The 12,099-nt window shown below is 38.3% G+C and overlaps 1 protein-coding gene across 1 annotated transcript in view; it reads right to left on the minus strand.

Moving 5' to 3' along the window:
• The window catches only part of MALT1 (MALT1 paracaspase), a 54,870-nt gene that overhangs the window by 21,304 nt on the left and 21,467 nt on the right, over positions 1–12,099 (minus strand). The window contains exons 4-9 of the mRNA XM_065889982.1: positions 9,856–10,015; positions 8,224–8,402; positions 7,710–7,806; positions 7,082–7,114; positions 4,166–4,192; positions 2,400–2,432 (exon numbers count right to left, since the gene is read on the minus strand). Coding sequence (XP_065746054.1) covers positions 2,400–2,432; positions 4,166–4,192; positions 7,082–7,114; positions 7,710–7,806; positions 8,224–8,402; positions 9,856–10,015 — 529 coding nt within the window. The remainder of the gene's footprint in view (positions 1–2,399; positions 2,433–4,165; positions 4,193–7,081; positions 7,115–7,709; positions 7,807–8,223; positions 8,403–9,855; positions 10,016–12,099) is intronic.

A 12,099-nucleotide genomic window follows, 5' to 3' on the forward strand; every position in this document is an offset into this window, starting at 1 on the left:
CGACTTATGATGGTTTTCAAGTGATAAAATAAATGGAAGAAATTTTCTGTAGAAAAACATTTACTGTAAGAGCCACCCACAACTTCTTGAACACAAACCATTCACTGGAAAAAGGAAACACAAACACCAGTTGATTAAGCAACAGGATAAAACAACTTCAGAAAGAGATTTTAACTACATGATCCTAGACATCTTCCAAAGTTTAATGAAATGTATTCTTTAAAAACTGGTACAAGTTACATCAATAATTTTATGTCTGATTATTCTAATAGTGTATTACTCATCTCATCCAAAAAGAGTTAATATTCATAAGCAACTGGAAAAGGACCTGGTACATATTAAGTGCTATATAAGTGTTTAAATAAAAAACCCTTTGCGGCTTCCCTGGTGGCGCAGTGGTTGAGAGTCCGCCTGCTGAGGCAGAGGACATGGGTTCGTGCCCCGGTCCGGGAAGATCCCACATGCCGCAGAGAGGCTGGGCCCGTGAGCCATGGCCGCTGAGCCTGCGTGTCCGGAGCCTGTGCTCCACAACGGGAGAGGCCACAACAGTGAGAGGCCCGTGTACCGCAAAACAAAAAAAAAAAACAAAAAAAAACCTTTGGCCATCTATCAGTGATTGAGTATTAACATCAACTTTGACTGGGTGAATATACAGTCCTTGTTGGTTTCATGCATCAGATCTTTTAATCTCTATGTCCTACAAAATAAAGTCCAAGTTCCTTAGACAAAACCATTCATATTCTAATCCAGGATGCCTTTCCAGCTTGTGGTAAGAGGCAGCCCCTGCGGAACCATGGCTTCCTTGTCTTTAAGCAGTGTGGTCACCCTCACCCTGGCCCCTGCCCCCGGCTCCAAATCTGGGATGCCCTGTGGTTCTCTCTGAGCATAATGTAGTGTGACACTCTGCCAGTTCTGGGTCTCAACCTTAAGTCCAGAGAGTTTCCGGTTTGGGGATTCAGCCACCATGTAAAGAAATTTAACTACCTGGTGAGACCATGTGGGGAAGGAGGGGAGGAGAGAGAGGGAGAGAGTGAAGTAGACTGAGAATATTACATGACAGGAAAACAGGGGCACATGCCCTTTTACAGGGACAGCCACTGTTTAAGCACAACTGACAGCTCTCAATCAAAATCTACCATTTTCAGGAGAATCTAGAAACCTGAATTTATATATGCTATCTGATCAGTGACAACTGATTCTAATTGTTCAACACTGTGTGGGCCACCCCCCTTCCCCAGTCAGTGCCCTTTTCTCCATGGACTGAGCAATCCCACGTTACGCTACCCTTCACGGTGTCAGCCTCCACCTCTATGCTGATGACGCTCATAACTGTATCTCCGAGCCTGGCCTCTCCTTAAAGTTCCAGATCCACGTGCACAATTGCCTGCTGTGTATCTCCGCCTAGACGCGACACAGATACCTCAAACCGGTTAGGTCCCAAAATGAGGGTCATCTATCCTTTGGATCCTGCTTTTGATTCTGTATTCTCTAACTCAGTGGGCTGTATTACTACCTGCCTAGTGGTCCAGCAAGAATCTGGAGCAGGCATGGTGATTCCGCTGTACTTTTTATACCCTATGGTGAGGTGATGAAAACAGCTTACTGATTCCATCACCTCAAGGTCTTTTGAATTTGTTCTGTCTTCTTCTGCATGGTCTTGGTACTACTCTGGTTTAGATTCTCATTATTTCTTATCTAGACCATTGCAACAGTCTCGATTGTTCTCTTAACCTAAACAATGTCTCCCTCCAGTTTATTTTCTACACCGATACTAGACTGGCCTTTCAGAGGGACAAATCTCACCCCTCTATCAAGTTTTCTTCCAATAGCTTGTCTGAGAAACGGGGCTCCTCAAGACCTGGTCTCACCCTGCTTCTCCAGGCTCCTTCTCTTCATGTTCTAGAGAGTCGTTTGTTACCTGCAACTCCCCAGATACAACAGGCACCCTGTATTCCTTCTCTACAAAGTTTACTTAGGATTTCACGTTCCCTCTATCTGGAAGGCCCTTCTCCTATTCATCCTTCAACGTGTAGAGCTGCTATGGCAGCCTCTTTCGTGCTTTCCTAACCTCTAACTCCACCAAGATATAGTATTACTCATTTTTATGTGACCTATACATGTTTCTTATTGTCTATATGTATATTTGTTTGCACATTGACAAACACAGAAATCACTCCACAGAAGCTGATCTGGTCCCTGAAACTGAATTCATAATCTTTTAAAGCCTCCTATTCTATAATTTCTTGTATAAATATTCAAAGTAAAACATTTGGTTTCGATGTTATTCAAATATTTATAAAAGCTGTCAATTTAAAAAGTCTCAAATCCCTTCATGATCCCCATAAAAGAGTCACATGCTACAATTATATTTTGATGAAGCATTTTAAAGCTCTACTCACCCAAAGGTTGGTCAACTGTTTGCTCTTTATTATCTATAGAAAGGTAAAAATGCAAAAAGATAAGGAGCTGTTACCCACGATACATCTTCGGGGTTAGAGAGATACGGAAACAATGAACAATCGCATCTGTAGCACTGAAGGCCAGAGTGTGATTTCTAACAGCTAATTTATGATTTTTAAGGTTTTCAGGTTCTTGATTAAAAACACGTACCTAGATGGACAAGGGTTGGAATCGGGGCGGGAGAATGTCTCTGGTAACTGATTACCACAGCTGGGGGTGATACTCTTTAACACGTTAGGTAGAAATTACAATCTGAAAATGGTTGGTGGCGGCAAGCAGCAGCAGGAATTTAACATCTGCTGAACGATGGCGTGGGACTGCTGTACGTGCTGTAAATATGACTGATTTAAATCATCTCGGTTTATGAGGTATGTACTATTATTACCTCCATTATACAAATAAGGAATCTGAGGCAGAGAAAGACTGAGTCACTTGCCCAATGTTTTCAAGCTAGGAAATCTCATTCTGTGGTCACGCTCTTTGCCATCAACTATACATAAAATGAAATACCTCCCACTCTCAAGGACCATGCAGGAAGAGATGCAGGGAAAGATGGAGTTCAGTCAGTAATGTGTCTCTTACTATAGACAGAGTGTTTGCATTTTTAATAATATATATGCTACGAGAGTCCACTAAAAATATATTAAATTCTTTTTAGCTAAATTTCTTGGTGTTTCTAATTCTTGAGGAGTAACGATATAATGAAAGAGGAGGTCAGGAAAATTTTAGAAGCTTAGTGGTGCTGGTTTGCAAAAGTTTTCCTGAAATAGCTTTTCATAATATTCACTGAAGGGCATGAAATAACAGACAAACTTAGGAAAAGGGGATTCCTAACCAGATCAAGAGAAGCAACTAGCTACATGACGAGGGTGGTTCTCCAACACCACTTAGTTTTGGGTGCTTGAAGCACGTCTCACAGGGGCTTCCCGGAGCTCGAGGCTGGCACAGCAGGAATGACATGTGGGTAACAGTGGCGTTCTGGTTTGTCTCACTGGCTTATGTGTCATCACTCACAATAACAGATGTTTTTAACAAAATATGGGCACAAAACTAAGCAAACTAGTCACGGTGCTAAAACTATGAGAAATAACATGTCAAGAAATAAGAGGGATCTCTACATATATTAACTGATACATATAACTACCCTCTTATTGTACTCCTGTGAGGTTTTATTTTCAGATAGTCACAGGTTCCATCAGTGCCTTTCAGAATGCCCACAGCCTGGACTGATGTCCTCGGTCTTTATGGAGTCCTCATTATTACTACGCCTTTCATCTCAGGTAAGGCTTCCCTTCAGCTTAACTTGTTCAGAAATCTGTTCTGATTAAAACTGGCCAAAGAATGATAAATACTCCTGCCAACTGTCAGTCCCTTAATGGTCAATGACTAACTACTCATCTGTACAGCACTAACAATAATTTTACTTCCGTTACAGACACCCACCCAACTAGTTCAGATGTGTTCAATGACTGAGCAGCTTTGAACAAGGACCCAGGGGTCTGGTGAGTTCAGAGATGTTACTCCTGTCACTCTTTCAAAGGCTGCTTCTTGTCTTTCAAATTAAAGAGCAAGCATTTCCCCATTTAACTGCCTTTTGATGATACAGAGTTATTCACAATGATAGAGAATATCTATAGTATCTTTAAGTTACTGTATTCAATAACTAAATATCTAAAGCTAATGTTTTAATGTTTGTATTACTCACCGGGATGCCCGAGATTATTTAATTCATCTAAAATAAAATAAGAGAAAATAGATTAAATAATCTTTAAATAATTTAAATAGATTTAAATAACCTTTAAATAATCTGCCAATTTAGCACAGATAGTAAGACTGACAAAAGAAGTTGATTCTTGCACTGTTGAATCGTGTTATAATGTCTTATCAGGTTAGAACGTTTAAAATGCCATAAAGGAGAAGTCATGCAGTCAAATTGTGAAGAGGAGAGAACGTGGTGTGGACATCAGTTAGGACTCCTGAGCTATCACTACTTTCATTAAATGACAAAAAGCTAAACAGACTCATTCTTAATTTGATCAAAGTTTTAGATATGCTGGCCAATTACTGGATGAAAACCATCACGAGACAGGTTTGTCTGTGGCCTTGACTATACACTTCATGAAACTAATTAAAAACCTCAAACGATATTTTTGAGAATAAACTTTTAATTTTAGAACAGTTCAAGATTTTACAGAACTATCGTGAAGATACTACGGAGAGTTTCTACAGACACCCATACCTAGTTTCTCTATTCCTAACATCTGTTGTTAGTAAGACGTATTTGTCACAATTAATGAACCATTAATGTTCTTTTTTGTTCCAGGACCCCATTCGGGACACCACATCACGTTTACTTGTGTCTCCTTGGGCTCCTCTCTGCTGTGACAGTTTCTCAGACTTTCCTTGTTTTTGATAACACTGACAGTTTTGAGGATTATCGGTGAGGTATTTTGTAGAATGTCTGTAAATCGGGAGATGTCTGATGTTTTTCTCCTGGTTACACTGGTGGAATGTGTTTTTGGAGGTATAGTGGTTTCAGAATTGTTAGCCTGTAGAGCCTGGCTAACAGAAAGAAAATCATCTAAGCAAATACTTATGACATTATAGCCATCTATTTTTCCTTTACAAATTGTGTGAAGATAAAAATTAACATTCACAATAAATTATAAATGCTATACTATTCACAAAATAGTATGCAGTAACTTCTATGAGATATAAAATCAACTACAGAGTGGTATCAGCTAGAGTACAGGGTTCTGTACAATTTCTTCTGCCTTCTGTGTTCACTCATTCCCAGGTACTTAGGTTAGCACCTGTTCTTCCATCCCATAATCAGTGAGGTTGCTTCATACACTTGCAATAGGTTTAGATTCTTCTGTCATATTCTGTGTTCCATCCTGGGATCCCCCTCCTCTGACCTTCCTAAACGATTTAAAACCTGCATATATGTATTTACCACTACAGCTGCCATAGAGAATACTTTCACTGCCCTAAATAAATCCCCTGAGCTCCACCTATTCAACCCCCTACCCCTTCTCCTGATCAAGTATCTTTAACAAAGCACATAAAATAGGTCACATCATGTTCTACAGGTAAAAAAAGATACGGTATGTTGGGACATTGTTAACACGTGCCACTCCACCAACTATAAAATGCCTCAACTTTGAAGACTTTTTTAGAAAGAAGGGTTGGATCTAATTTTTCCATCTGAAATTTTTGGAGTAGTTTCATAGTTGGGTTTTCATCTGTGTTTGTAACAGATTTATCTGAAAGTTATTACTTAATAGTGTGTTTGCCACTGCAAAAATTATAGGAAGAATCTTGCAGGTAAAGAAGCAGCAAGGCGGTAATATACATGCATTACCCAGAAGCTGAACAGCAGTGCTAGTTTATGTTTATTCTTAGAGGTCTCCAATGTTAGGAGGTTTTAAAAATCATGCAATTAGCTGAAAAAGGAGAAGGAAGAAGAGTTTGGTTAGGATTTCTTTACATAGATTCCCTCATGTAGGGCTCATGGGCCACAGGATTAGAACTGCTTTATGCTAGAGAATTCCTGTCCGCAACTATGACTGGGATGAAAACAGTACTTATAGTATTTCAAAGTGACACCATAGCAGTATGAAGGACAGGAAAACCGGGAAACATAAGATTTAACATTATTTTTTTTACTTTGCTCAAGTAGAGCCTAAGGGTTTATAATAAAGAGGCAGAAATTGAAAAAATACTTTGCTATCCACAAACCTAATTTTCCAAAACAATGTAACATCACACTAGGGGAAGGTAATTTAAGTTTTAAAATTTACTCATTACAACTTATGTGCAAGGCTTTGGTTAATTAAAACAAGATAAAAGTTTATGTTAAAATAACTTTCAGTTCTCTTTAATCTACCATGTCACTTTTACCATAATATATAGTCTTCAGCCTTGTAGCTTCAAAAAATGGATCTTATAAATTTTATATTAAAACAGGATATTTAATATTTGGTAAGCATGCATTAAACAATAAATCTCCTGTCCTGAAACTGTTATAGAAATTACATTTGCATTTGAGAGGCATCTTACCATGGCTAAAGGATAGATAAAATAATCTAAACAACTATCCATGACAGTATAGTCATGTATTTTTACAAATTTTATGAAGATAATTAACATTAAGAATTAATTGCAACTGTTCACTATTCATAAGGTGTTGTACAGGAGCTTTATTTTATTTATTTTATTTTTTGGCCACACCATGCGGCGTATGGCATCTTACTTCCCCCACCAGGGATCGCACCTACACCCCCTGCAGTGGAAGCGCAGAGTCTTAACCACTGGACGGTCAGGGAAGTCCCAGGAACTTTATTTTTATATACAATAGAAAATCAATTAAAAATTAGGGTTTTTTTTTTAACATCTTTATTGGGGTATAATTGCTTTACAATAAAAATTAGTTGTTTTAATTAATGTCAGTTTAATAGTGTCTCTGGTAATTTATTAACCCTCAAAGACTAAGATACAGTATCCTTCTATCAAAATTTTTCCTTATAGCTAGTATTTTTTCCATCACTGCACTCAGTAAACCAGGGCACGAGGAACCAGCATGCGGGATATTTGGTTTCAAACCAAAGGATTACACTACCTTCAGTGCACTCCACTGCCACATCTGTTCTTCCTTGTTTCAGAGAAAACAAATGTGAATATATTGTAATTCATGATCTTAGGAAGGGCAGCCATCAAGCAGAGATAAATAGCACAGAAGTATGTTGACAAACCAACATATGCATCAATATCTCCTCCTACCGACAACATAACTAAATGCATTAAGCTTGACTAGAACACCCTCCCCACATCATGCTCTTCATACAGGGATTGTTGGTTAATAATCATTCTTTTCTTTATATGCCTGTGATTTTTTTTGAAAAAATGGTTTATTAAAAATCTTTTTCCCCTAAATCAAGGGTTTTTTTTTTTTTTAGCTAAAGCTTTAAGGAATACATTTTTGCCATAAATGTTTAACATAAACTATAAAACTAAAAAAATTATGAAAACGGTCTCAATAAAATAGCCTTTTTTACAGTTCTTTCTGCTCTTTGTATGTGAATCCTGATTAGGAGTTTTAGTATGTATGCTCTCAAATTTCTACTTAAGCATCAGCAGTTATTTTGTTTAACATACCATTAAATTCAATGGGTGAACAGAATTTCCGCTGTTCAAACACTTCATTTTATACGGCTCCGTTTGTCAGAATACTGAGCGATACTGCTTACCTACGATGACTTCTACTTTCTTGCTGTTTTGACTGTCTCGATCATTATATACACGACACCAATAGGTTCCTTGATGCTCCAAATCCACATAAGGCACCTGTATCAATATTAGAACATGCTCACATTTCCTCAATTTTAATTTAAGTGGCTTGGAGAAAGTTGAGTTTTTTTTTTTTTTAAACCTATAAATCCTAACATTTCAGACATTCCTAGATTATTTCCATTCATTAGGTCAAATATTAGCAAGCAAATAATACAATGAGTCTAACAGTGGTGAGTCTGATGCAATACTCAGTCTGACATTTTTCATACAAGCACTTACATGTGGGCTGGTGTTCTAGCCCTTTTGCAAATATAAGAATCAATTAATATTAGATAATAAAGAACTTGAAAAAATACTGAAAACATTAAAACACCCCAGAGAATATGAATTTTAATATTCACTGTAATTTTCAATTATACTATTTTTTTTACATATTAACCCCCCCAAATACCCCCAAGGCCAACTTCCTACCATGTATAGCTTTTTTGTCTCATGTGTTAATGGTGATTCATTTTTGAACCACTGGTAGTGAGGAATGGGGCTTCCAACAGCAACACACTGTAGGATCAACGTGCTGCCAGGCATCAACTTTTGGGACTTTGGTTCAATACAGATTTGCAACTTAGAGTCAGAGACGCCATCCAAACTTCCTTAAATTAAAAGAAAAATATCATGGAACATAAATAAAATCTCGAGGTTAAAAAATTTTTTTTAATTAAAAAAATATTTTCAAGTTCATCCATCTTTTTTTTTTTTTTTTTAACAATCTTCAATAGCATCTCCCAAATGATGTTTCATAAAACTGTAGCACATCTAGAAATATTAAGAGATGTTCTGTGGATATAAGGATGCTATAGACAAATAAGTTTAGAACATTCTGGGTTAAACAAAGTTAAACAGATGTCTTTATTGAAGGACTTCTCAGTTTTCCAAGTGTTAGTATGCACTGTGTATTTAAGGGGGGAAAATAGCTTAAGTGGTTTCTAAATGTGTTTGGCCACAGAGCCTTTTCGGTGGGAGCAAAGGACATAAACACCTTGAGCGATGTTTCCGTTCAAAACAGAAAGCTCTACGTTCTGCTGTTTCGTTTAACTTGCCTTCTTAAAATTAGGAGTTTTGTTATTAGCACTGAATAAATATGGATGGGTTAAGCGTTATCTATTGAATGCTCATCTGTTACTCTCTAAGGGCCTTGAGGACAGAAGGCTTGTCAATGTGATCCAGTAACAATGAAACTCAGTGTGTAGCACACTGCAGGTGATCAATAATGTTTGTTGAATGAATAAGATTCCATTTATAAACATATTAAAGTTAATTACATGCACAGAAATATTCTAGGAAAACATAAATCACTCAATTAATCATGACTATTTCTAGAGACTTTATTCGGGTGTAGGAAAAGCTAAATTGAGAGAAGAATGGAAGACAGACAAATTGGCAACAAAAAGTCTGTTTCCCTCATTCTTTTTGTCTAGCAAAAATGACAAATATGGTTCTTGACTGTTTGTGTGAAAAAATAATACCTGATGGCTACTCTTTAGAGTACACTGGGTTTTTCCCTTGATCAATACTAGTTATTGGACTAAAAAGATAGATGGCAAAAGTAGAAAACCAGTTGCATGAAATGCTTCACTGCAGCAAATGGTGCACTATATGCCCTGTCATGCCTACTTCAACTCTATACATAGTCTTTATTCCATGACACAATTTTTTAGAAGTAATACAATAGTTTGGGAGAAAAAGTATAGAAAGGAACTGAAAAGTGAGCAAGACGGCATTAGATTTCTCTTCTCCTCCAAAACCAGAGACCACAACAACATTCAGACCCATGAAAGGTGGCAAGTTTGAATAGGTCAGCAGCAGGGCCAGACTGAGAAAGGTCAGGTCAGCCCAAGACATCTGCATGTCCGTCTTGTCTGTCTGTCTATCCATCACATGGGATATGGGATAAAATATTATCGACTGGTGACATTATACTGGGTGAAGTACATATGTGAGTACTATCTTTGATACTTTGAAATTATTTATTTAAAAGTAAACATTTAAAATAAAATTAAAAAAAGGCAATTCCCATCGCAGCATTCAAGTTACTTTATCACTTACTCTGGAAGCTTTCTGTTACTTCTGTGACATCACAAACATCCAACTGTGACCACTGGCTAAATTCGAAGGTGAAATTATTATTAACTCGACAGACATAAAAGCCTGCATCTTTTATATGCACTGTGTTAAAAATAAGTTCTGATGCATTTCCGTTTGGAATCTGTGAAAGAATCAATGAGAGGATAAAAATGAATGACTCATCAAAACACACCTTATAAAAATGTGCTGTGCAAAATGTATGATGCTCTTGGAACTTTGAAAAGTATATCTTTTTTTCCCCCAAGTTCTAAAATATCTGTTACTTAAAAAACAACAACATTTGGAGTAACTTGGGACTGAAGTCTTAGGAAATCAGTCTTCTACAAATCTGTTAACAAGAGAGTTAGGCTCTCTCTCTCCCTTATATCTTCCCAAAACTCACTAACAGAGAAGTATCTAATCTGTCATTTAAAATTGTTTGATCATTAGTATCTAAAGAATCTAGAATTGTAACATTTATGAGCTAAGTAGTCATACAACATGACCAACCCATGATGGAGTGAAGGGATCACAGAAAGTTAGGCCTGGCTCTTTATTTCTGTTCTGATCAAATTAGCTGTCAGTATAAGAGCAAGTTATTTTACCCCAAGGCCTCATTTCCTCATCTGCAAAATTCTATCCGAGGATAGATGCCGTGACCAATACGCTTCTCTCAAGGTCTGGGTGGAGAAGGGCTATGGGAAGCCTATCAGTGATGGGAAGGAAGGTCCATGCAAGGGTTTCCCAAGCTTTTACTCCTGGGCTCTGGTCACCACGTTAAGTTTTCTTTCACCTTAGCTGCTCCCATCAATTTATCAGCACCACCCAACTCTGGCATATTGTCAAAGGGCTTTGTCAAGTGACTCGTTATATAGTGGCTCCCTTGCAAAGTACTTTAACAAGCTCTCCGTCTCCAAACTCCAACCAATTGAATTCGGCTCTCTCTCCTCTCAGAACCTGCACCGGAGAGAGAGCATTTTGCTGAAGATCTGACAGCTGGGATGGAGGCTGCCTTAGCACTGCCTGACCATCCTACCACGTGAACCTACTAAGTCTGCTTTCCTACTAGGCTATTCCTGTGGACTTTCTCTCTCCTCAAACCTCCTGCAATCCCACTTCTCTCAGCCGTTGACTTTAGTCTGTGCTTATTTGTAACTCTCTTCCCTCCTGTTAAAATGGAAAGCGTGTCTTCCTAACAAAGGTGACCTGGGCTTGGGTTGCATGGGGATGCTAAACCACTCAGAATCCCAAAGCTGGTACGTAAACCAGCTCAAGATGAAGATGTTGAGGAATCGACAGATGCAGAAAGAAGCCTTATCGGAGCTTTCCTTATCTGACCCAAAGCAGAAACTTCTGGGAAATGAGGCTGCCATAAACTCCCTCTTCAGGGTGGCTTTTATTCCTAGGAAGAAGACCGAGAGGAAACCTACCATAAATCCCCTCTCCAGGGAAGTTTTATATAGCCATGAGGAAGATGGAAAGACCACTTGCACTTGCATGAATAGATATTACCACAAACTTTCTCATCTCCTGTTTATTCTCCTAGAAACCCCTCTGTATCTATTTCCTAAAGAAACCCATTTGTTCTTCCCAGAGAGGCTTTTTCTTCTTCCTCCCTTTTCCTCTAACTGTAACCAATCACAGGACTACTTCTTTTGTAATTTCCCATATGAATAAACGTCTCTTGTTAATCTGTATTTTGCCTGTTAATTCACGGGCCCCCAGGGACTGAGCATGAACGGGTGGGAGAAAGGTTTTTTTCTCTCCAACAATCCCCTCATCCTCTCTGACTTTGCTCCTGCAATTTTCTCTCTGCTTTAGCATCTATTCTCCCTTTTATTGTATCACTCCCCAAAACATACTCTAGTACCTTTATATCTTAAACAAAAGAATCCCAAGTATACCCCCCCCCTTGACCCACATACCTCTCAGCAGCACCGAAAATGCTGACCACCCCTTTCTTCTTGAAATACTTTCCCAAGGGCTTCATACCATTCTCCTGGTTTTCCTCTTATCTTGCAAATTCTTCTTAGTCTCTCTACTGGTTCCTCCTCCACTACACAAACTTTCTTTTTTTTTTTTTTTTTTTTAACACATTTATCTATGTATTTATTTATTTCGGCCGTGCTGCATGGCACGCGGGATCTTAGTTCCCTGACCAGGGATCAAACCTGTGCCCCCTGCAGTGGAAGTGTCGAGTCCTAACCACTGGACCGCCAGGGAAGT

Source organism: Phocoena phocoena, chromosome 13 (genome assembly GCF_963924675.1).
Source record: "Phocoena phocoena chromosome 13, mPhoPho1.1, whole genome shotgun sequence".
NCBI classification, from domain to species: Eukaryota; Metazoa; Chordata; class Mammalia; order Artiodactyla; family Phocoenidae; genus Phocoena; species Phocoena phocoena.